Source organism: Eublepharis macularius, chromosome 1 (genome assembly GCF_028583425.1).
Source record: "Eublepharis macularius isolate TG4126 chromosome 1, MPM_Emac_v1.0, whole genome shotgun sequence".
Lineage (NCBI taxonomy): Eukaryota > Metazoa > Chordata > Lepidosauria > Squamata > Eublepharidae > Eublepharis > Eublepharis macularius.
Window position 1 is genome coordinate 38,912,851 of NC_072790.1, and position 26,770 is coordinate 38,939,620.

The 26,770-nt window shown below is 41.9% G+C and overlaps 1 protein-coding gene across 1 annotated transcript in view; it reads right to left on the reverse strand.

Moving 5' to 3' along the window:
• KLHL29 (kelch like family member 29) overlaps window positions 1-26,770 on the reverse strand; it is a 529,196-nt gene that overhangs the window by 203,233 nt on the left and 299,193 nt on the right. Inside the window, exons 4-5 of the mRNA XM_054992668.1 lie at window positions 19,614-19,755; window positions 18,295-18,837 (exon numbers count right to left, since the gene is read on the reverse strand). Coding sequence (XP_054848643.1) covers window positions 18,295-18,837; window positions 19,614-19,755 — 685 coding nt within the window. The remainder of the gene's footprint in view (window positions 1-18,294; window positions 18,838-19,613; window positions 19,756-26,770) is intronic.

Sequence of the window (26,770 nt, forward strand, 5' to 3'; positions counted from 1 at the left end):
TGTTGTCATGAACTCTATGTGGGGCTGCCTTTGAAGACATCTCCAAAGCTTCAATTGGTGCAGAATACTGCAGCCAAACACATGTCTGGAATCAGCCAATTGGATCACATATCATCAGTGTTGCATTAACTGCATTGGTTGCATACTTGCTTCTGGGTCCAATTCAAAGGGCAGGTTGTCATTTTTAAAGCCTGTCATGGCCTGGGATCTTCATACATCTTAAATTGCATCTCCCAGTATATTCCCAGTTGCGTTCCTCAGTCAGTGTTCTCCTGGTGGTAACCCCACCTAGGATTGTCCATTCGGCAAGAGTCTGCTCATAGGCATTCTCTGAAGTAGGACTGTTCTTCTGGAATGGCTTACCAGAGTAATTGCGATGGATGCCTTTACTTGTCTCCACAGTTTCTCTGGTTCCATTCCTAACTAAGACCATTAATTTTTATTTTTTTTATTTATTTATGTCATTTATAGTCTGCCTTTCTCACTGAGACTCAAGGCAGATTACACAGTGTGAAATTAGAACAGTCAATACCAGGAATATTTCCATAAACAATGCCATAGGGTAAATAGATACAAGTTCACAAACACACAGCATTAGCAGGAATCCAATACAACATAGTGTTTTAAAGAAGTTTTTAACTGTGCTTCGGATTTAGATTAACATAGTCTCTATACTTGTTTGCATTAACTGACCTTTCAGCCTGATCTTCAGTCCTGTGCCAAACATCCCCAGTTGTCCAGTTATAACCCTGTCCTAAATATGTTTACTCAGAAGTTTCACTGGTTTCAGTGGGACTTGCTGCCAAGTGAGACTCAATTCACATATACCTGAGGAAAAGCAGTTATTGCCTCATCTCTTGTCATTTGGGTAGTGCTCCACGAATGCTCAAAACCTCTCATAGTTTTGCTTCTCAGAGACCCATCATGATGCTAAGGGAGGGGGAAAAAGACCTTACCTGTGCATACAATCCCAATGTCTCTTTTAAATTGGCTGTCAGCTACTACCTAAGCAATATTGCTAGCTGACTGTGCAATCATAAACAGGGTAACACCATTTTAAGTCCACTGAAATGAATGGGCTTAGAAGGGTTAACTTTGCTTAGGATAGCACAGTAGGGGAACTTAGTCTAGTTATTATCTTAGGCTAACCCACCACACAATGTTGTTGTGAAGAGTTAGGGGAGGAAATCATGTATTATCACTCTGAGATCCTTGGACAGGATAAAAAAGATGAAGTTTTTTTTTTAAACAAAGGAAGTAAAAATGTCATTCCTGGTAAGGACAAAGAGAAGGAAAGGGATGCTTAAGTTTCCATCCTGGAACTAGTGAGACTGGTGGGGCAGGGACATGGAGTGGTGCTGTCAGCATGGCCTAACTTCTAGAGAAAACTCGAAAGTGACATCATGCCTCTAGGGATTGCCAGAAACTCTATGATAAAAGATTATTTTTCTCTTACTGGCCATAGCAGTAGTGGAGCAAAACGGAAGGCAGGTGGCCGGGGATCCCCCAGTGGGGGCTTGGCTGACCTACTTAGGTCTGTGATAGTGATAAAATAAACACAGCTAAAGAATATTTTAACAGAAAAGTGACTCCATAAAATAAAGAATAAAAAAATAAAGAATATATAAATGAGGTATTCTATTCCTTTGGACAGCAATATTCGAGTTCAGCAGCACCTTTATGCCTAACAAGATTTTTGGGGTAATATGCTTTTGAGAGTCAAAGCTGCCTTCATCAGACGCAAGTAGGTATGGAAATCCCTACTTGTATCTGACGAAGGAAGCTGGGACTCTCGAAAGCTTATACCCTAAAAATCTTGTTGGTCTTAGAAGTGCTATTGGACTTGAATCTTGTTGTTCTAGTGCAGACCACCAGGCCTATCCACCTGAAACTATATTCATAAGGGCTGTGCATCATTAAATTCCAGACAGCTTTTAAATTGTATTTTAACTGTGTTTTAAGTATGTTTTTAACTGCTGTTTTCTGATATTTTACATTGCAAGCCACCTTGAGCATCTTCGGAGGAAAGGTGGCTAATAAATATTTTAGATAAATAAATAAATTCCCGAGCTGAAGATATACACTGAAATCACAGGTTCAGGTCATTATGATGGGTTCCCGGAAATGTAATGCAAATTCGAGGATTCTTGAGTATTATGAACCGCCCCCCCTGGAACAATTTGGGTTGTTTTTTGTCTTTGAGTGTTGTTAGCTGGTTACTGCAGGTGCTTATGTTTATCTTTGGTTCCCCTGATTTCCCAGACAACGGCATTGCTCCTTTCCAGCTGGATCCTTTCCAGTGAGAGCTCCCAGCAACTCATCTTTGGAGACAAGCCACAGAGAGGTGAAGTCCTCCCTCCCTGCCTCCTTTGTGGGAGCAGAGCCTTTTCCCCTTTGTAAGTATGACAGGGGCTTGGGGCATCTTGTTCATGCTCCCTTGCTCCAATTTGCTGGAAAAGTGGAGGTTCTTGTTTTGCAAAACAGTGTTCAATTGTGCCAATTCTCTCGTACAAGTCTAAGATGAAACTTCCTTTTTTAATAGAAGCAACAAGACTTACTTGAAAATAATATAACCAAAAGGCTTCCCTTATGTCCCGTGCTCGGAGATTATTCCAAGGGAGGGGGAGGGGAACACACACACTGCTTCAGCTATTTCCTGGTTTCGATGAAACTCTGAATTGACTTCTGTACCACTTTATCATTGTGGAAGTGAATTAAAGAAACTTTTGATGGATAATGTCAGTAGTTCACTTTTTCTTGCTGGACATGGTGTGTCAGAAAAGAAACCAGTGGAGGAAGCTAAAATAACGATTCCTTACAGAGAGAACTAAATGGCTTCCTGTCAAGGTTTGCAGAGTTTGGTTAAGTTTTATGGAGTTTTGACGCTAGGCTTTACTTGATCAATTGTCTCTAAAATATTAAAATGGTGTTTGAGGAAAAATGTGCCACTCTATAGAAGGATCTGCCCTGACCTGGATGGCCCAGGCACTTGTCAAATCTTGGAAGCTTAAGCAGGGTTGGCCCTGATTAGTACTTGGATGGGAGACCACCAAGGAAGTCCAGGGTCACTATGCGTAGGCAGGTAACGGCAAACCACCTTTGTTCATCTCCTGCCTTGAAAACCCTGCAGGGTTGCCATAAATTGGCTGCAACTTTGATGGCATTTTATACACCCAGAGCAGGATCCAACACAAAGAACAAGGACATGAACATATCAGAGTGAAACAGACCCTCTGAAGAGGATACTGAAGAGCACCACATTCATAAACATCCACATATGACTATATACATGCAAGACCGATATTAGGTTTTTGTTTTTAACATGTGCTTTCTATTGTACTTGGAAATCTCAGCAATGGGCTGGATGCATGAATCATTTACATTTCTGCAAAAGGCATTGCACAAAGAAAGTAATCTTCAGTCACCTTTGTGCTCGAGTATATTCCATCTTACATTCCACTCGCACAAAACAGATGTGAGAAAATGCCCCCTATCACCTTCAATCAAATCGTATCTCATGACCTTAGATTAAATTATGACCTTCATACCTCACTGCAAACTGGAGTGTAATTACTGCATCAAATAATGGGTTTTTTTGTACGCACCAACACTGATCAGTGCTCGATTGTGCAGTCGTTCTTCCACAAAGTATTATGTAAACAGAGCTACATTAAATAAAACTCTTCTGTTATCTGTCCCCTTTTGGACAGCTGTGCCCCATTCTGTTCTTTGTGCGCTTTACCATGGTTGTAATTTGTAGTTTTTCTGCTTTTATAGCAGCCGGTGTAATTGTTGACAACCTCAAAACTGGAATTTGATTATAGTGATTGTTTTTCTTTTATAATTGCACATGTTTAAACTGTATTTATTGTTATTTATGCTTGTTGTTAGCTGGCCTGACCCTGTTTGCAGGGAGGGTGGGATATAAATCCAATAAAATAAAATAAATTATCTCATGGGTGGACCCAATGTTTGACCTTTAAAAATTATTTAAGCTTCTGTGTGCCTGTCACTAACACCCCTATTACGTCCATATTAATTTTAGTTTTTAAAGACACCTATGGCCTATTATTAGTCTGATTCACACATGCCAAGTTCTTCACACAGGCTTGTGCTGCCCAAGTTCAGGCACAGAATGTGGCAGGTGAATTTAAAACAATTCATTCCTGATTACAAGCAATTAGAAGTGCTACAATCAAGGGAAGTGCTACAAATATGTACTTGGATCGGGAACTTCTAGTTCACTTGCTACTTTCTCAACACAAAGGTGAGGAAGTGCTTCCCCAAGGACATCTGAAATGAGAACTTGCTCCGGATAGTTTAGATCGGTAGCTGTGTTGGTTTGCAGCAGAACAGTAGGATTTGAGTCCAGTGGCACCTTCGAAACCAACAAGATTTTCAGAGTGTAAGCTTTCGAGAATCAGAGCTCCCTTCTTCAGACACAAGTAGGAATAGAGATCCCTAAGCCTTTATACCTCAGCCAAAGGCGACATTAAAAAATCACAGAACCCCAGTGGGAGAACATTTTAATCTTCCAGGGCATTCCACTGCTGTCCTCAAAGAGAGAAACGTCAAGGGAATATTACAGTGTGAGATTGCTGAAACTGAGTTTATTCATCAATTCAGAACAATGGACCCTCCCGCCCTTGTCTGAACAGAGACGTAGGATTCTTATCTCATTACAGATGCTAATTTCTGCTCTAATCAAGTGGCATTGTACTTTTACATCCTGACATCATCCTTTGCTTCACCCCTCCCATCTAATTAAGCCACATTGTATTTTTTACATCCTGATGCCCTTCCTTGTAACTCCCCACCCACCTTGGGCTGGGATATAAAGGCTCAGAGACTTCCATTCCTACTCATGTCTGAAGAAGGGAATTCTGACTCTTGAAAGCATACACTCTGGAATTCTTCTTGGGCTCTAAGGTAATGATAATAATAACTGTGTGCTTATATACTGCTCTTCTGGACAGATTAGTACCACACTCAGAGTCTCTCTACACGTTACTAAGTACATAGGGATGCTCAAGTGCAGGGTTGTATGACTAGTCCTCAATTTGCGTGCAGGCTGTTCTTGCTCAATGTACGTGAATGTCAATTTCATGGGAGCTCCCTTTCTGTGGCTGCATCGGCAAGTAATTCCACTCTGTTTTTGCTCTGAGAACAAGTACTGGAGGGTCCTTTGAACTGCCGATTTGCGTTTCTTTAAGGTGTGAGAAAGTGTTAAGATCTGTATTTCAATGAATGGATGTGGGAGGAGGGGGGAAACTGGGATACTTTTAGCAGTTGAGGAGGAACTGATATCAAACATGTGACACGGAGCAAACTGAAGTGTGACTGTGTGAGCGAGTGCATGGAAAGTTGGTGGACGGACACGTGAAATGGGGTTCACTTGGGCATCCCTAGGAACTAAGAGCCAAACCACAAGAGATGAGTTACACATGGTGGGTCGGTGCGAGTTTACCTGGGAAGTGTAGGAGACTCCATCCCCTCTCCTTTCCCTCTCTGTGAGAGCCACATGCCAGCTGTTGCGGAGACAGACACCGTGTTAGCGAAGCTCCAACTGCAGTGACAACAGAGGTATCTGCTGCTGCTGCTGCTCTGACATGCCCTCATTCCAGTTTTCCTCCTGGAGCTTGGCAGCTGCTGGTGGTGGCTTTTTCTGGCTCTTCAACAAGCGAGGAGAGCCTGAAGCTGGCAGGTGGCTCTCACAGAGAGGGGAAGGAGGGGGAAGGAGTCTCCTACACTTCCCAGGTAAACTTGTGCTGACACACTGCGTGTAATTCGTCTCTTGTGGTTTGGCTCTTTGTAATGTGTAGTGTGAGACTCTGGTCGAATCCACATTCACCCATTACCCACATGTTTATCGGATATCTTCCGTTTGCCTCCAATCCGCGATTTTTTCCTCTTTGTTCACATTCCTGCTTCCAATCCGTCTTTCTCGCGCGTCCCTCCGGTCACACGGCTGCTCGAAAACTGCTTTTTTGGGCGGGACCTTTTTTCCCCATCCATTTTTTAAAAATTTTTTTGAGCGCACTTTTCCATTATTTCGATCTTGCCTTATAAAGAAACATAATTGAAGATAATGATGCCTCTCTTTCCCCCACTGACAGCACTGATGGCTCTCTCCCGTTTCTTTTTTGGAAATTTGGAAGCATGTGGGAAGCTTTCGTGGGCATTTCCTATGCAGGACAGTTCAGTGCCTGAATTTTACTGAAGTTTCACTTCCTTGGAGTGTCATTATTTCGATATTTTGTAATTTCGATATTACAGTAATATAAAATAAAAAAAATAAAAAACAGTTAAAAAGGAAGTTTCGCGAGTCCGTTCTGAGGATGGATTCACCCCAAAATGATTTTTCAAACTACCAGATTTGATTCAGAAACAGCATAATCAATCCAATGCTATGAAGTCAAAAACAGTCTTTTGCAGACTACGGAGCACTTGCAAGTTGAATCAGCCAATAGGAACTCTCGGAACAGACGGAGAGACAGGAAGGGGGGTAGTTTTTTAAAAAACCGCGTAAATTGCGCATTGGCCCGTTCACAGCCACTGTGAAACTCCCGTTGAAAACCTGTGACCACATATTCGGGAGAAATGCAAATGAAATGCGTCTGTTTAATGAGGTAATGTGACCGGCACTCGGGATTGCGTGGGGAATGCGGAGAACATGCGACTTAGAATGAGTAATGTGGATTTGACCTCTCAGAGTGGTGAACAAAGTCAGTGTTATTATTATCCCCACAAAAAGCTGGGGAACTGGGGCTGAGAGAAGTGGCTTACCCAAGGCCACCTATGGAGTTTCTGGCAGTAATGGGAGTTGAACTAGCAGACTGCTGAAAAGCAACCCAGCCACTTTATCACTATGATACAGCAGCTGCCACTGGATTCAAATCTTGTTGCTTCAGATAGTTTACACGAGTAAAGTAGTTAAGTTTGCTGGCTTTTCTTCTGACACATCAGATATGGTGGTGGTGGTAAGTGCAGACTGCAGCTGGGGTTTTCAAGGCAAGAGATTAACAGAGGTGCCATTGCCTGCCTCTGCAACCCTGGTCTTCTTTGGAGGTCTTCCCATCAAATTATTAACCAAGGCCAACCATGCTAAGCTTCAAGCATCAAAGATCTAACAAGACTGGGCTTGCCTGGGCTTATCCAGGTCAGGGAACATTAGATATAAGCCCCAATTAATGGCAAGCTACTGACACTGGATATCCAACATTCTTATTTTTAGGGTGTGATTTGCACCCCTATTGTATTTTAACTATATGTTTGAGAGCAAAAAATGAGAACTGTTCTTATTCCAAGCAACAGAGCATTCAATGGCCTTGGCCTCCTGGAGTTCATAGCAGACTTTATCTAAATCTGAAAGTATTGTATAGCTAAATGCGCCTAACTTAAAATCAATAATCTCTGTGTTCCCAGAAGGTCAGCTTAAGCTTCCTGTTCTTGAAAACATTCCATGGATCTTTCTATAACAGAGTTCTCAATGTTAATAACTTTCAATGTGCACTATCATATGTGATATCATTTTGCTCAAAAGCAATATTGCACAAACCTAGATATCTTTGATTTAAAGAATTACAGAAATAATCAGTTTTTCAATATGATGGATTTCATTAATTATTAGTAAGCTTTCCTTTTTAAAAAATTCTTTCCAGATCCTTCAATATGAAAACAGGAGCTCCAAAATGTAGAGAGATAGTTACAGACATGGAAAAATAAATACAGCTATTTGAAGATGTATTAGCTACAACCAGGAGACAATGATGTCTTGGCAGCAATATCGAGGCAACACACAGAAACGTACTGGGGCAAAAATATCCCTTTTGCAAGAAGACTTAAATTAACTGCTGACATACGATATATTTCAGACTGTGATAAATTAATTTTAATGAGCATCTCTGGAATGTAACTCAAGATGTTTTATTATTGAATATATTACATGGGAATGTCAAGTAAACAAACACTAAAACATTTGAATGCAGCAAAGAACAACAAAGAAGCCACATTCCTTCACCATCTTTCAACACAGTCCTCCTTTTCATTTGTTTGCCAAATCTGACCACTTATCTTTGGCTGAACAATTAATTTTAAAAGTCCATGAAATGCCTTAAAGACATAAAGCTGTAATGAAACCCTATGAAATGATTAGTTTTCAGAATGCTTGCTCAGTCTCACATGGAACAATATAATCTGGAATCCTAACAAACAATAGGATGAGCAAAATTCCAACTGGGAAACATTTCTGTGGCATTAACAGGAAAAACACCTCAATACGAACTGCGGTAAGCAAGCTGCCTACTCATTCAGAATAATATTCTTGAGTTTTAACTTAAAGCCCCCAATTCATGGCAAGTCTTCCATTTCTATTCTACCCCAAAAAACTGGAATTTCTTTTGCAGAGATACCTGAAAAACACCCCCCCTCAAAACCTTTGCTTTGTTCTTCCCGAAGTGATACAGTGTCACTTTCAAATGCTTGGTACTGTGCCATATTGGGGAAGAAAAAGCTGGTTGAATTGTCATATACATTTGGACCATGAAGTCTCTCACCATAGCCAAGCAGTAAGGAGAGTAATTTAGTTTTTATAGGGAAGCAAAATATCTACACATTAGCATATGGCAGTTGCTACCATATCTGTCAGGACGTTCATAGTCACTGCTTTTTGAAAAATAGCAGCAGTTGGACTCTAACTTTTTCTCCCCATGCCCAAGAGAAAAAATGCATCCAAATAATTATTGGAGAGAAACAATATTTTTAAGCTGTATTCTTCCAAGACTAATTACGAATCACAAGGGAAAGGTCCACAGCAAGCAACCTATTCTTCTAATTTCCCAAGGCTGCATTTGATAGAATTTCAACTAATTTTTCATGCCTCCAGTTCGATCAGATCTCTGCACACTTGCTTTTGCCACATAGGAAGCAGCTTTGATGCAACTTGGAAAGTAATTTTTTTTACATAGCAACAACTTTTCTTAGAGGGAGAAGAACGGTGAGCTTTCATGTACTGAGTAGCAGACTATGGCATAATTAAATCTTAACTAATGAAATACTTGATGGCCCTGGCTTGCCCAATCTCCTCGGATCTCAGAAGCTAAGCAGGGTTGGCCTTGGTTAGTACTTGGATGGGAGACTACCAAGGAAGTTCAGAGTCATTATGCAGAGGCAGGCAAAAGCAAACCACACATGACTGAATCTTGCCTTGAAAACCCCATGTATGGGGTTGCCATACATCTGCCACAATTTGAGGGCACTTTCCACACAGAATTAAATGGACTGGAATTGGCTGCCTAGGGATGTGGTAGGCTCCGCCTCATTGGCAGTCTTCAAGGAGCGGCTGGACAAATACTTGTTGGGGATGCTTTAGGCTGTTCCTGCATTGGGCAGGAGGTTGGACTAGTAGCCTGTAAGACCCCTTTCCAACTCTATGATCTTATGATTCTATGAAATACATGAACCAGATTTACAGCCATTACAGGGAGAAGAGGTAGTTTCCATCATGCCTACAGCCTGGAGCAGCTGAGAACCTGCAGCTCTTAATGAAGTGTAGCAGTTACAGTGTCCAACTGCAACTGGTAGGACCCAGGCTCAAATCTTCAATCTGCCATGAAGTTCACTAGATGAATTCAGTCTAACCTATCTCACAATATTGTTTTGAGGGTCAGATGGGAAAGTGACCATATACACAGCTAGAGTTGCCAGTAGAAAGCAGGAACTTGGGGGGGGGCACAGACCCTTTGAAAAGACAGCATCATGCCATCATCTCTGATAAAATCCTGGACGTGTCATTACAATTACCCCCCACAATGCTCTAGGAATTCCCCTAAAGACCATAGAAATCTGGGTAATTCCTAGAGTGTCACAGGATAGCTATGAAATCACTTCCAGGTTTTTGCCAGAAGTGATGTCACGCCACACGCAATGCTGTCCTCCCTCCATTTTCCTCCTGCTACAGTTGGAGTGTGGCAGTGAAAGAGGAAAAATGCATGCCACCACCAGGTAGGTGGCAAGTTTATATGCTGCCATGTGTTCCTAAGAGGAAGGGCAGGATTTAAAAAAAAAAATTAGGGCATAAGTTATTCAGCTATGCGCTTACACATCCTGAGTCGTGCTATTTTTTCCTCTCTATGTGTAGTATTTTATATTTGCAAACTTGTCAGCTAGCCTTCTCATGATCAGTTATGCAAGATTTCCCCCTACCTTGAATCTTTTCTCTAACACATAAATATATTGTATCAGCCCCTCCCAGCATACATTAATTCTTTTGTAAAACTTCAGGCAGGATCAAGCCACTGATCACTGCTCCATACAGAAAAGTAGATCAGTCTGGTGCAGAATACCTCCTGCCACCATCTTCCACCACGGCTTTCCTATGTCTCTTTTTCCTTCTTTCCCAACAACTTTAATGCAGGGCTCAGTTTCGTTCCAAGGAGAGAGTTGTTTAAATTGTGATGCATCTGTGTGAATACTGGTTTCTTTTAAAATGTAGTTTGAGATGCAAGGATACTATCACTTCCAGCAGAATTAGACAAGCCAAGAGCACACCAGTTGCTTCCAGTGTTGAGAACTTCCAAATGTACTGCTCCAATCTTTTCCAGATCCACACCTGAGAGCCAAGCTACAAGTGACGCCTGACACAGGTTGGACACTTGTCAGCTTCCCTCAAGTTTTGATGGGAAATGTAGGCATCCTGGTCTTTCAGCTCTAATGGAGAGCCAAGCTGTAAAACCAGGATGCCAACATTTCCCATCAAAACTTGAAGGAAGCTGACAAGTGTCCAACCTGTGTAAGGCGTCACTTATAGCTTGGCTCTCAGTCTTTGCTTTAGATTTCAAGGAAGACATTGTGTATTCCATGCAGCCGATTTCATAAAAGAAGTTGAGGGCTTCTTTGCCAAAGTGAAGTGGTCACTTAATTAACATGAGTTGTTTTGAATTATCAGATGGCTGCATGTCAGAACTAGCCCAGGATCTCTCTCAATAAGTAATTTCATTTCTCATCAGATCATGGAACCATGACTTGCGGTATGTTATATATACATAACTCCAACAACACATTTTTTTCTTTGTAATTTTCCTAGTCCCTGGGGCACTTAGGAGCAGGCAGGTACATAACTGCGAAAAATAGACAGCAATCCAGAGATGCTAGAGCGTTCATTGATTCCTACTTTCCTTCTGCAACCAAACATTTTAAAACTTATTTGGTGGTGTTTGCTGGAGTGAAAATTTTATATAACTGGCCCAGCCACATTTCTGCACTGCTGCCATGGAATATACTATGCAGTTTATATTTGACATTTCAAAAATATGGGGACATGGCTTTGACTGACAAACCATTACGGTTTTTTTTCATATACGAACACTTTGCATCCAAGTCTTAAAAGTACTCATGCTGATCCAACAGACTCCAGTGCACAGAACAGGAGCTCCATAACTTCCCCATTCATTTCAGTGCTGGGAAACGCAGATCCTCAGCATTAAGAAAACTCCCTGTAAATACAAAGAATGAGAACTCTACCGATTGGATGAAGCTCTTGACTCGACTTGTAAGTGCAATCTAGAGAAGCGTAAATATGCACAAACCCTGCTGATACCAATGGGACCTGTGAACTTGAATCCAATTGATTTCAGTTAAGAGCGGCATGCTTTAGTGGATTAATGAACTATAGCTCGGAGGAAAGACTTGAAAGTGTTAACTACTTTTCAGAGGCCACGGGATATTCTTGTGCTCAAGGCACATGCTAGGAAGAAGTCAGTGGTCGTGGTGGATATTGGCACCTATGATTCTGGGAAATATAGTCCTGAAGACGTAGAGAAAAAACTTGGGTTACTAGGCAAAAAAGCTCAAAGGAAGTGTTCCCATAATTGCTACTGTTTCCACACACATGGCCAGCCAGACAAGTGCAAATTAGGTATTGCTATTGTTGTTATTATTTTTATTATTAGGTTATTAGCTCTCCAGAGTAACTGGTTAGCCATTGTGTGAAAGAGGATCTTGGACTAAATGGATCACTGGTTTGATCCAACAGGGTTCTTATGTTCTTATGGACTATTGGCGGTGGTGGGGGCTGAATATTCAGAAATAATTTGTCATTCATCACTACATTTTCCTATCTGCAACTGCAAGACTGATCAATTTTATCATTCAGCAGAGACTCAATCTATGTTCAATCTATGAACATTTAATCTCTGCAGAGAAGGCAGATTAAACGTACAAATCCATGTATCATTTCCAGTCAAATGTCTCCTTATGACCGGTTTAAACAGACATGGTGGGTCTATAAAAGAAAGCTATCAGAGACAGCATATTACCAGGACTACGGATTTAATCAAAGGCCGAGATGGCTTTTTAATCACTGATCCCAGAGACTGCTAGATTTAAGCAGATGAGCTGCACTGGGGAGGGAAGGTGGCATGGCATAGGCCAATCTCATCAGATCTCGGAAGGTAAGCAGGGTCGGTACCTGGATGGAGCCACCAAGGGAAGCTCTACAGAGGAAGGCAATGGCAAACCACCTCTGCTTCTAGCTTGCCTTGAAAGCCTCCTTGCTGGGGCTGCCATAAATTGGATGTGACTTCAGGGCACTTTACACACGAACAAGGACGGTACCTAACCACCCTTCCCAGGCTGTGAGGGAGGTAGACGGTTGGAGGATAAATAAATGCTGGAGAACTCATTTCCATTCAGATTCTAAAAAGCCACAGAGAGACATCAGAATGGGCCAATGGAGGAGAGGGGTCTCACATTCTGCTTGAAGATGGATTAGTGTATGGCATCCCTTTTTGTTTTTCCCGATCCATCAACAGAGGGATCATTCGATTTCAATGAAGCATTTAGAAACTAGCACGGAGGTGTACAGAACAGCATTCTAGTCCTCCTTCTTTGATCAAATTCAGAACATGGCCATTAGACAGGCTGAATCAAGAGCTTGGAATTTATCCTGTGGGGTGCTGCAAGGTTCTGTTCGCTCACCAATGCTTTATGTCAGATGCTTAAAAAGAGGATGTATATCTTTGGAGTTGGGAATAAGCAATACGCTATAAGCAATATGCTGCCAACTGCCACTTTTATATTTCATTGACCAAGTCTCCAGTCGCTTTCTGTCATGAGCCAGGGCCTGGATGCTGCCATCAAGTGGTTGAAGGAGAACAGCACTGAATCCACACAAATCCAGTCTTTTAACAAGAGTACACCAATATAAACATTTTACAGTTGTTCTTAAACTCCTGCACTTGTTCATTCTGTTTCCAGGTTTAATTTAAGGTACCGATTCTTACCTTTGATGTCCTTCGCAATCTGGGATCCACATACCTGAAGCACCATCTCTCCTGATGTGGCCAGCCTGCTGTACCATCTCATAAGATTGCACAATCATCCTTGGCTTAGCTGTGGGCCTCTTAAGTCCGCATCCTGGCCCTCTGGTATAGTTTACTGGGGTCACCTTCTCTGTTGGCTTTTAGAAAGCATTGTAAAAAAAAAAAATCCTGCTCCAGGAGATGTTTTGCTGAGTTGCGTAAATGTGTACATATGCTGTTGTTAGTCTTTTTGGGCTCCAGATGTTTTTTGTTTATTTCTTTGCAGTCTGTTAAGCAGTTGTAGGATTGTTATTCTATTTTTATTGTTCTCATATGCTTGTGAATACATTAAATAAGCTGCACTGGGCTTATATGATATATTACAATCTGAGCTGCAATAGAGGCTGGAAATAACCCATTACAGTGACAATTATGATGGAAACATGCAGTAGCCACTATTCAGTAACCTGAAACCATGTGGGAGAAAAGTGACCTACATACTTTCTTCATGCTATTAAATTCCAGTTATTGTCTCTTGACCTCCCTGGTCTCTGAGTGCCTGAGAGAAGTGACAACACTGGGCACGCAGGAAAGCGGCAGCAATTCCTTTCATTCATGGCTACAAGTACCACATGGTAAACCTCTTGGTCAACAGAAGAAGCATCTTCTAATGGTGAACCCAGTGAAATCGCACAAGCATTTGAATGGTATCAGAAACAACCGATGAGTATTTTAATAAAAGGAAAACAATACAATTCTTTACAATAATAAATGTGCAACACCAATTCTTCACTCTTTATAAATATGAAACCAGTGGGTTGGATCTTATGACTCCCACCAAGTTTTCCTTCAACAAAAAATGAGATTTCTTCACCGGTGGAAGCCTTTGTTCATCAGAAAATAGTCATTCTCTGCCGGCGGAAGCCTTTTGTTCTTGAAAGAAGACTTAGTGGAAAAGAGTAATAGTATCCAACCCAAAGTCATTAAAATAACAGTGTAGATATTTTGTATAGTTAAATATCTTTAAAAATCTCTTTATATCGCTGTTGCATACCACTGCAACTAGCTATAAGAGTTCCCAAGTACAATTAAATATACATCTGGCACGTGGTTTTGTGGAAATAAATATTGTAAGAATGATCCCTTAATAATGTAGTATGTAAACATTACGCACCAGTTAAATGATATTAATTAAACCACATAAAGGACTTAATTTCAGTCACGCATAGGAAAATACAATTGACCTATTGCAAATGGAGCACCATCCCCACATAACCTTTTATGTTTTGAAGGTTTGTTTTGTCATGTATTTGTTTACTTATAAAAACAGAAATAGGCTATTAAGAACAGAACGTCTGAGCAAAAACATTCAAATGTAGACCCTGCAGGAATACAGCTCAGCCAAATGAAACATAATTAGGGAAAACAAAACGTAAAATTTTAAAATCAGTTCACTAATGATGTATTTTAAAAAAATCAGTATCCCTTATCAGTTTGACTGGCAAGACATGTTCTTTTCATTTAAGGAACTGCAAAATAATTATTCAGTGTGAGGTGAGATTGTCAGGTAGAAACAATAAAACGGGGGGTAGGTGGAAAGTAATGACAGGAATATAATGAAAAAGATCTTGAAGGTCATCCTGCAGCTCAACTCTCTGGTAATGCTGGCCGAGGTTCACCCAAATGAAACAGAAAATCTCTTTTAAGAACTGTTGCTGAAGCGGTCTGTATGTTTGAACTACATGACATCGCCATACCGGGCTTTGAAACGGAGATGAAGCTGTCTGTTGTGTAGGAGTTTGAAATTAGCCAGTCTTTAAAGATATAAAACACTCAGAGGGAAATTAAAACAAAAAAAAGCTCTTTTTATAAACCTGAGATAGTTTACATTAGGGATCCCATTCTAAACACGGTAAAAGTTTACGGCCTGGCTGCTGAATTGAAGGTTTCTTCTATTTAAATGGATTATATGCACATTTGTTTGACATTAGATCTGACAAGCAGAATTATAGCTTCATAGCAAAAGCTTTTAAGAATGAGAAAAGAAATGACTCCCCCCATGAAAAAAATAGTTTTGATTTTTCAGGCATTTGTATATGGAGTCTTCACTCTCTCTTTCTCTACCATTAAATGAGAGGGAATCAATCAGATGCTGATGACTGTAAATAGAGAAGCTTGTAAAATCTAATTCATGGGATAACAGCTGTCTGCCCTGCAATTTATGAAAAATTGTAAAGCTAATACATTGACAGCTGTCATCAGTTAAAGCTAGTATCTGCTTCAGTACTCTACACAAGATGGGTGTGTTCTAAGTTCCTCTCATCTCCTGGGCTATCAGTACTGTTAACTTGGCCTTGAAGATTTGAAAATTTTGTATTAGGGACATTTCATGTTACAAAAATAATCAAACCAACATGCTTTTATGGAGGGACCTTGGAACATTTAAAGGAAAACTGGCTTTAAATACATATGTACACACCCACTATGTGCAAACAAAATGGGAATCCCCAGCCAATCATGGTTCCCCCCGGTGAGGCCATGTGATCAGATCAAGACTGTTGGGGTGAACTTGCTACTCTAAAAAATACACACAGCAGAACCCTGAAGAATACTAACCCTTAACATTTCTTTGTTACACTCTGGAAAAATAGAGTTGTCTTGGGTTTTTTTGTCTTCAGAAATCAATGGCAGAAAATGATGGCAATTATTCCAGCGCTTCCCCCTTCCAGGAGTGTTTATTTACTTGCCAGATTGGTGTTCTGAGTTACATCCAGCAAGGAATTAAAAATTTGGAAGATGCTCTCTAAATAACTGTTAATGTGCTCGCCATTCAGTCAGCAATTTGTTCTGGTAAACCAATCTAGATTACAATTGAAAATTGTAAAAACACAAAAATGCAATCTAGCATTTGCCCCTGTAACAGGTACCTAGCCTTTATGGTCAATATTTCATCCAATTTTGGCTACAAAAATAATCTTCCCAACATAACATTTCAGACATTTTCTTAGCAGGGCATATTTCTCTTTTCTTTAAGGGAAAGAACTACTTGCAATTTTAATTTTCTTGGAAAATTTAAGGAATGTTAAATTTATCCGCCCTGAGCCTGCTTGCGGGGAGGGTGGAATATAAATACGATAAAATAAAATAAATAAATAAAAAATAATAATGTATCTTACTGGCTAACAACTTCCAATGATATCTCATATTGTTAAGAAGGAAAAGCTTGAAGGAGTGAAAAATTTTTTTTGAGAAATAGATGTGTAGAGCAACAAATGGAACTCAGATTCGTTAACACCGCAACGAAATGTCACAGTAATGACATCTCTTTCATATTAAGCCACGAAAGGGTTTTAATATATAATTTAAATGTGGGCCCTGTACATGGGTACAAATAGCTTAGCAGACTTGATGGAGCCTTTGTGGTCTTTTACACTGATTTAATAGATTTTTCTTAAGCTCCATTCTATTTCCATTCCATATGTACAGCATTAATAGTTTTCAAAGAGAGGCAGGCTAACTTGAAAAATAAAAGCACACACACATTAAATTAAAACAACATTCTGATGTTTGGTACAATACTGAATGCCAAACCTAACACTTCATTGCATTTAACGCTTCTAACACATTTAAAAAGTTTTTCACATTTGCAGAAGCCTATGGAGTCAAAGAACTATTAACTTGTTATCTTCCAAGGAAAAAGCTCAACCTGAACGCTGGGTATACCAGTGATCATATCTTGGGGCAAAAGTAACAAAATCATCCAGGCTATTCTTTACTTATATGAATGCAGTGTTTCCCTGATTATCTGATTTGGCTCCAGAAAGCAGAAGAGTTTTCAATGAGACACTACTACAGTTTAAATAAACCAGGGAGATACTGGGTTGGTTGCTACCATTTTGTTCTGTTGTCCCTCATACTCTCCTCTGGCTCAAGGTCACTCTGAATGATGTACCAACATGTCTTGTGTTGGAAGAGTATGCAAGTTCCAACTGAATAGAACAGTAGGATCCAGCCCAGGCTGTTCATAACAGGTCAAGGGTATGCCCCAGAATGTACCAACGGCACAGGATACCCCGCCCCATGGTCTGCGCGTATGTGCGTGCTCATGTATGAACAGCTACATCGATCCCATGCAGAGTCCACACCCAGTCCTGTAACAGATCTGGGGAACTGCAGACCAAGTAAACATTATGCAGTTCAGCTTTGAGAGGGAGGGAGGGTATGGCCACCAAAAAGTAGTGCCAGCCAGCTACAATTTAAGGGCTTTCCAAAGTTTACCTCCGAGCTGGCTGACTGCACTGGAATGCTTTTTCCCCAACATGGATCTGAAGCAGATGTGATGCATTTATAATTTTCTGGAGCAACTGTCTACCTTCCACTGCTATTCCTAACCGCTGCCCCATACAGAAAAAAAAAGAACTTCAGCGGCTCCTGACAGGTGCAAATTACACTCTCCAGAATCAAATGGAAATTGTGAGCCCAATTCTTCCCTAACCATTGAACGGAAGGAAATTCTCAAGTGCCATTCAAACCACTGAAACTGAAAAGCACAACTTAAGTTAGAAAGAAGATGGTGTGACTTACAAGTAAATGTTCCTCAAAAGAGTAAAAAGAAACCATAAGGCACAGAGAGACAGCTGTCTCATGAGCGTTGAGAGGTGAATCTCTGATTACTTGAGGTACCCTACGAAGTGTCACGCGGTGCCAAAAGGAGTGCACAGATTTCCTTTTTCTTCTCATAGAAACCAGTCTGTAATCTTTAATTCATGAACTGCTACCACAGAACACAAGACAGGAAACTGATGCTGGAGTACTGGCCCAGGAACATCAACACTGTAGATGCTTTAATTGGCAAGCCTGCCCCTTATACAGCTCCCTGGAAGAGCACAAATTCTGCAGCCCGTTGCATTCCCAAGGCAGCATACGAACCCTTCTGTACCAAGCATCAATAATACCAAGCATCAACAAAACCATCAAACAGTTTGGCCTATCTTACCTTTCGGGTGCCAAGGGTCTGTGAACTCGTACTTCCCCACACCAACAGTCCGTAGCATCTGTACCCCATTTGTGTTGTCCTGGCTGCCCGTCTGGTTGGCAGGAAGCTGAGAAGCAGCCTGCCCATTGGTAGCTGGAACGCTATTAGGTAGGGCAGCCGAAGGCAAAGCAGGTGGCGGTGGAGGCAGAATAGGACAAGTCATATGACCATTCCCTACTGCACTGTGGCCCGGGTGAGTCACCTGACCCACACCAGTCATAGAAGACATGGTAATGGACTGGCTGTTAGTGTACAAAGGCTGGCTTTGCATATTCACAACCATGTTACTCAGAGGCTGTGAAGGCTGCTGCTGAAGCTGGTAATGAGCTGGCATTAATGGAAGCTGAGGGGTGACGTGTGGAGGGAGTGAGGGTGTAACTCCAATGACAGGGGCTTGGACGTTCGCTGCTGGGCTGAAGGTCGGAGGCTGAGTCATCCCATATGAATGAGTAATAAGAGTTGGCTGGCTACCCGCTGCAACTGTTGTAACCCATGGTGCTGTACCTGGAAAAAGGAAAGCTAGCCATAAGAACAATTTGTGCAAAAAGGGAAGTCCTGGCGTAATTGTTCTCCCTCTCCTATGAAGGTTGCTCGCATTCTCAGAGCATGTTTTGTGATCTCCATAGAAGGCTCCCCCTCCACCCTTTATATCCCATAAACCGGTAGAAGGAATCAGGAACCATTCCAAACTGCTAAGTGCCTAAAAACGACACAACGTAACAGGCAAGTGCAATTTTTTTAAAAAATGATCAACTAGCAACATGGCATGCTTACAGCGTTGTGCATTTTCAAGCTTTATGCAGTTTTAAGTACAGGCTTCCAAGAAAATTAACCTCTTTCCCCCAACATGTTTTTATGGCTCCCTGACAAACACTTGGCACGTATAATAATGGTGTTCCGGCCACTACGAAGAGATTGTAATTAGGTGTCTGGTATCGCTGCACAATGTATGATACGTGTCTGGAAGGTGCAAATGGTTTCAAATGGACATAAAGATCTTATATAGTATCTTCTTTTTTAAATTTTAAAACACCCTAGCAGAGACAGAGAGGGTGAAGGAGAAAGCTTTAATGAACTTGCAGGCATCTTAATACATTTATATTAGCCTTGACACAGGAGTTACCTGAGGGGGTCTTTACAACTAGAAAGAAAAGGCAGCTGCAGCATTAAGAAAAGGACTCATGATAAAGTCTTATTTAGCAAGGTAATTGGAGAGAGCATATTAAATTTGCTTTGAACAGTTTCCCCCAGTAGAATTACAAATAAGAGTGAAAGCCTACCTGGGTTTTCCGTCTCCCTCATCTGTTTAGATGGCGGTTCATCTGTGTCCCAGGGTGTAGACTGATTGATGGGTGTCTGTCCCCACCTTATACTGGTTGCTAATCCTTGAGGCTGATTCTCCGTCTTGGAAATGCAAGGTGTCTGCAGAGAAGGAGACAAAAACATATCAAATTTAAACTCCTATTAATAGAATCCTTATGGCGCTGTGCTGGTTTTTGTAAACGTTTTCAGTTTCATATTGCGTTCAGCTAGACTTCTGATTCAAAGGGGAGTCGATTACAATTTTCTTATTTTATAGACCTGGTATTTACCTGGAGGTTCTTATTTGTACATGCACAAAATGTGCATGCTCCTGCTGCAGAAGTGATGTCATCATGCCAGCAGCAGGTGTGCTTCCGTATTTTGTGCTGGGTCAATTCAGCCCATTTTGTGAAGCACGGGAGCATGCTCTCCACCAGAGCAATGAGGTCACTTGAGGAAGTGACGTCACGCCCCACCGGAAGCACTCCTGCTGCAAACTTGCCCTGGAGGTTTTTTGCCAACTAGGCTCGTTCCCCATGCCTCCCCCCTGCTGGCCAGGTAAGCAGTGGCAGGGGGCGGAATCTGGGAGCAGGGAATCACCCATCCCCACCGAAAGAATGGAATCCCTTGTGTAGATATATATAACATTGTAATGACTGCTTTCCTCTGTGACGTTCAGAATTGTGCCATGGTTTCCCCTCCATTGTATTCTCACAAAACCCCTGTGATGAAGGTTAATCTGAGAGAAAAGAGTTACTATTGGCACCAGGTCACTCAGTGAGCTTCACAGCAGAGTGAAAATTTGAACCTGAGGAGTCCCTGGTCCCAGATGGACATGCTAACTGCTACATCACATTGACTCTCATGGACCTTGTTATAGATGGGAATGATGATTAAGATGTAAAACCAGAAGCTTAATAGACAAGGAAGCTTAACAGAGAAGGTCCATTTTGGGAAGACTGATTGCAATGAGGAGGGGTGGAGGCGACAATAATTCAGTCATCTTACTGGCCAAGTATATCCATCAGGGGAAAAAAACCCTCTTGCTATGAGAACAACTTATTTGCAGAACTGTGATTTTAAATAGAAACGATAGGTAACCATAAACAAAATCAACCATAAGCAAAATAACAGAACAACCTACCTAACAATCTGATTGTATATAACAATTTGGTTTGATTTGCAGTCCAGGGATTTGCAAAACAAATTGCTTCATCATTTCAGCAGGAGGGTTTCGTTCCTTCTACTCTATCTGCTTTGAAAGCTCATACGGCTAACTGCATGCAACAGAAGCATTTGTGCAAGTGACGGATATGGGGATATGATCATGCAGGACGCATGTACAAGTATTTGAATATGCAATTCCTGATCCAGCAGGGGGCCCAGTTCTGTACAGAGATATAGGTTGCATCTAGCCATTTTTTTCATTCAATCTCACCTAATTGCCTTCCTTATTATAGCCCCCATCCCATGTGGCTTTTGACCAAGCAGCACAGACTTTTTTTTGTGGTCAAACCCCCTCAATGTCTTTTCACCAGGGGAAAAATTGATTGGATCCAGTTTTTATTTATTTATCAATATAACTTTATCCCACTTTTTCTCCAAGGAGCTCAGGGGCAGCATAAAGGGGTCTCCCCTCCTCTATTTTACCCTCATAACAACCCAGCAAGGAAAGTTAGGCTAAGTGAGACTGATTGTCCCAAGCTCACACAGTAAGAGCTAAACCACAAGAGATGAGCTACACAAGGAGGCTCATGTGAAGGGAAGACGAGTTTTAAAAGACAGATCGGAAGGCTCTGTCAATTTCCCCTCTCTACAGATGCTCCTTAGAGGGTTTGTTTATTTCCTTTTCATCTCCAGGCTCTGTCAATTTCACCTCCCCTTCTAGGAGGAGAAGAGGATATAAACAAACCCTCTGAGGACAGAGCCTTCCAATCTGTCTTTTAAAACTTGGCTTCCCGGTCAACATTGCGACTCCCTTCATGTGAGCATCCTCGTGTAATTTGTCTCTTGTAGTTTAGTTTCCCAGATCCTAGTGTGACACTCTAACCACTACAGCAGTGCTACCCACAACATCTGGCAAACAGGAAATAAATAAGGACATTCTGCATCAATAAAATAATCATTCTTATTTCAGGCATGCACAAGATATACTAACAAACCCCAGTATTTAATGCCTCAGTAGACATCTGACATATTAGGATCAAGCTGCAGTCCTAAACTTGTATTTATCTGACCAGATAAAACCTATACTTTAAGTCAAAATAAAACCACAAAACCCAATAATAATGGGTGAGTGCAGTACAAAATAGAGAAGGCATAAAAACATCTCTTATATTTTTGAACCTGAATTAAAAAAAAAGGTTTTTCTTGATACAAAACTAAATGTGATTTAGCATTTTATAAGATCTATGAATGCTCTGACTTGGATGGCCCAGGCTGGCCTGTCCTTGTCAGAACTTGGAAGAAAAGCTGGGACAGTCCGGCTTAATATTTGGATGGGAGACCATCAAAGAAGTCACTATGAAGAGGCAGGCAATGGCAAACCACCGTGCCTTGAAAACCCTATGGGGGAGTGCCTTAAAAATCCTATGGAGGTTTTCAAGGCACTTGAAAACCTTATGGGGGAGTGTCACCTTTTGTTGGCTACAACTTGATGGCACTTTACATACACACTGGACCTGACTATAAAACCAGCTGTTTTCTTTATTCCGAAAGCTATCTGATGCTATTAAACTAAAAGGGAAGATGAAAAAGTGACCGTTTTAGAGTCTAAATGATTTGTGATCACTGGCCACTGCAAAGAGATGGGCTTCATAAAACCTACCACAGATTTAATAGAAACTAATTGCATTCTTTTGTATTCTTCTATTTAGCTTTCCTGTCATATGCTTGTTTGAATTAAGTAAGGAAAACATGAAGGATGTAAATTGCTTGAAAACACTCTCAGGGGTGAACTTCACTTTAAAAAAAACATTTTAGATGTCTACTTGCATGAGACGACAACCTCTTAAAGGGCTGAATGTGAGTGGGGTTGGGGTGGTGGCGCCTCAGTTATTTATAAAGGGAAAAACAAGGAACGCCCAGCAACCTGTTGTGACTAGGCAGCTGAAGAGGGCAGAGAAGAGATCTCTCCTCCTCCCAGGTATATTCTAGAAAGGGAAAGAGAGATGAGATTCAAATATACCAGTGAAAACAAGATCTGTCCTGTCATTGGTTCTTTCAAGTTTCTGTCTCCTTCTCTCCTGTCTGGCTGGCTTTCGGAAAATCTATTTGGCTCCTAGGTTTTCGAAATACTTTTGCCCAGGGGTCATTCTGTAGAAAAAGAGCTGCAGGAACTCATTAGCATAACACATTAGCACAACTCATTAGCATATGCCACACCCTTTGACCAGGCTGAAATGGCCAGAATTCGGTGCTGGGGAGGAGAGGGGTTCCCCGCCAGGCACTGACCCAATCCTGTCAGTTTGGGCCCTGATCCTGGCCGAAACAGGCCCCAAATGGCCAAAAACAGCCATTTGGGGCTGAATCAGGCCTGAAACAGCCCAGACCAAGTCAGTGCCATACAGGGGAGGCTTCCCTTGCCTGGCACCAACCCAATCCGGATGGTTTGGTCCTCGATCTGGGCTGAAATGGGCCCAAAGTGGCCAAAAATGGCAATTTTTGGCCCATTTCAGGTCCTAAATGGCCGGGACCGGATTGGTGCCAGGCGGGGGAGACTTCCCCCAACTGGCACTGACCCGATCAGGACAGTTTGGGCCCCGATCCGGGCTGAAACAGGCCCACAGTGGCCAAAACCAGCCATTTTTAGCCCGTTTCGGTCCGAATGAGGGCCGTTTCGGCCGGGACAGTTTCGGTCCCAATCTTGGCCGTTTCGGCCACGATCCAGGCCTAAACGGGCCCAAAATGGCCGGAAAGGGCCATTTGGGGCCTGTTTTGGCCCAGATTGGGGCCTAAACAGCCAGGATCGGGTTGGTGCTGGGCAGCGGAGCATTCTTCCACCTGGCACCAACCCGATCCAGCCCATTTTGGCCCCGATCCGGGCCATTTCGGTCCCAATCGAGGCCTAAACATCCCAAAATTTTTCATTGTCAGGTGGGGTGCGTTCCCCCTCCAAATGAGCCCTGCTTTTGCCTCCTCTGATGTCTCTGCTCCCCTACGTAGTCATGTATCCCTAACAACAACAACAACAACAACAACACTTATATACTGCTGCTAGACAGATTAGTGCCCCACTCAGAGTAGTGAACACAGTCAGTTATTATTATCCCCACACTACAGCTGGGAAGCTAAGGCTGAGATGAGTGGCTTACCCAAGGCCACCTACTGAACTCATGACAGTAGTGCGATTTGAACCAGCAGCAAGCTGATTTGCAAACCAACCACTTAACCACTATGCTTCAGCAATGCAAGCAACAAGAAAAACGACCTCAAAGAGAAGGCTCGAACATAGTGAACCACCTCTCTTCGAAATCAAAATTTTTCAGGATTGGGAAAAAAGTGTCCAGTGCCCACCTATCTCTTGCGACATGAACCAATTAGTGGCTTACAAGTCCTAAGAGACAGCTAGAGGACTGGCTTCTGAGCAGCCAATCAGGGCAGCTTATTCTGAGCTCTCTTCCACAGAAAGGATGGTTTGACCCAAGCATTCTTTAAGCACATGATCATTAGTTAAAACAGGATGGATACAATTCCTGCCTGATATCTCTGACCAGTTCCTTCCAGTTACACAATCTTCGCTTTGCTGTCTCCCAAAAAGCAGCTGAGTACTTAAAAAGGGCAACATCTGGGGGAATCAGGTAAGATCACCACACAGGCATTTTAAGTGCTGGAATATCTGCTAATATGAAATAATGCAGCCAGAAGGAGGGAGTAGTTGGGAAGGATGACTTTTGTGATTTCCTCTTTCCAGGCGGCCAAAGTCAATATATAAATCTCACAGTTCAGCTCATTTTTTTCCGAAGGCATAAAAACCTATTTTCCCTTCTCCATCACTTGTGAGATTATATCTGTCCATTTATGACCCTATCCACTCACTTATGCCCAGATGACACTTCAAATTCTGTTCTCCTTGAGGTATGGTATTTACTTTCAACAGGGAGTGTACTGGCAGCATTGAAAAGGCATACAGTTTTCAAGATGCTGTTTGGTAAAAATTAAAAATAACCTTTGCCTACAAATATGATTTTGCTTTACACCACAGAGAACATTTTAATTTACCTGAGCTTAGCACTCAGCAAGCAAGCATAAAAAAGTAAAATCTTTCCAAATGTTCTACCATATTTATCTGAACAACAACAAATATATATACACACACACATACACATAATAGTATTCTATATTCTATTATCCTATAACAAACCGTAAGAATAGCAAATGCCCTTTTCGAGTAAAACATTGTCTATTTCCCCCATATTCAGTCATTATTCTGATTTCTTATCTATAGGGTCTCCATATGTGGATTTTTCACTCAAAATTAATCAAGTGTGGGGCTGTTGCTCTAACATTAAGGAGTCATTTTAATTACTTTGATAAATGACTTAGAAGTACACTCTAAGCAATGCAGAACTCCTGAGAAAAGGTAGAGATGCCACAGAAACCAGAACCCTGGCAGCACTTTCTGCATTTGCCTGGAAAGGAGGGGAGGGGAAACCATACAAAGGAGAAAAGAAGGATGCAGCAAAAGGCAGAGATAATGGCTCGCCCCTGGAGAGACGCTCAACGTGTGCAAGAAACAGGAAGACAGAAGGAACAGAGTTGCTGCCTGGAGGTAGCAGACATCTGGCAGGTGCTTCAGAGCTACAACAGGCACACTGACTTCTTTATCCAGGATGGAGTACAATATCTGTGCCAGGGCTGAGAAAGCAATTTGTGAGAGATGAAGCAAGAGATACAACCCGATTGCTTCAGCCTCTGAATATATAACACACTTTCCTGAGAGGTAGCAAGAAAACTCCACCCAGGGCACACGTAACATTTCACTTCCCCACTTATGTAACCAGAAGAGTTAGCCGTATTAGTCTGCAGTAGCAACATAGCAAAGAGTCCAGTAGCGCCTTTAAGACTAACCAACTTTATTGTAACATAAGCTTTCGAGAGCCTCAGCTCTCTTTGACAGATGCATGGAGGGTATGAAGAAACTGACCAGAGATATATAGGTGATGAGCGGGGCGGGGAGAGGGTGCAGGGAGTAAGGGTCATGTAAATGGAAATAAGTTCATGAAAGGGGTGGAATGCACAATCCAGGCTGGGTGTGACCACTCCCCTCCATGGCAGAATCTGAACAGAATGCCTGAAGGCTGTTACTTCAGGTAGTAAGATAACCATTCATAGTCTCTATTCAATCCAAGTCTGACTGAGTCAAATTTACATATGAATTCTAATTCAGCAGCTTCCCGCTGGATTCTGCTTTTGAAAGGTTTCTGTTGAACTATGGTGACCTTTAAGTCCTTGATGGAATGTCCTGGTAGATTGAAGTGTTCTCCCACTGGTTTCTGGATATTGCCATTTTTAATGTCAGATTTGTGTCCATTTATTCTTTTGTGCAGAGATTGGCTTGTTTGTCCAATGTACAGAGCAGATGGACATTGCTGGCACATGAGGGCATACATCACGTTGGAGGATGAGCAGCTGTAAGAGCCAGAGATAGTGTAGTTGACGCCACTGGGTCACTTGCCACTTATGTAAGGCACTTTGAATCTAAGTACCTGAAGTGAGAGCTTTCAAGAATAGAAAGGCCACTTTCAGCCTGCAATGGGGGCAGGCATATGCAAGGTGCAAGTGTGTGCCATGTGTACCTACCTGTTGAGAGACACAAAAGGGGAGGCACAGAGCAGTCTGATTAAAGCAATCTGCAGGACTTCTGCTTGTGCTGTACACAGATGGGAGGCATCTCCTAAGCTTCAGGCCACATATGGTCATATGCCAAACACACACACACACACACACACACACACACACACACACACACGCAAACACAAGAAGTTGCTTTATTCTGAGTCAGGACATTGGGTTCTATCAAGGGCAGTATTGTATTGTCGAAGGCTTTCACGGCCGGAGAATGATGGTTGTTGTGGGTTTTCTGGGCTGTATTTCCGTGGTCTTGGCATTGTAGTTCCTGACGTTTCAGTATTCT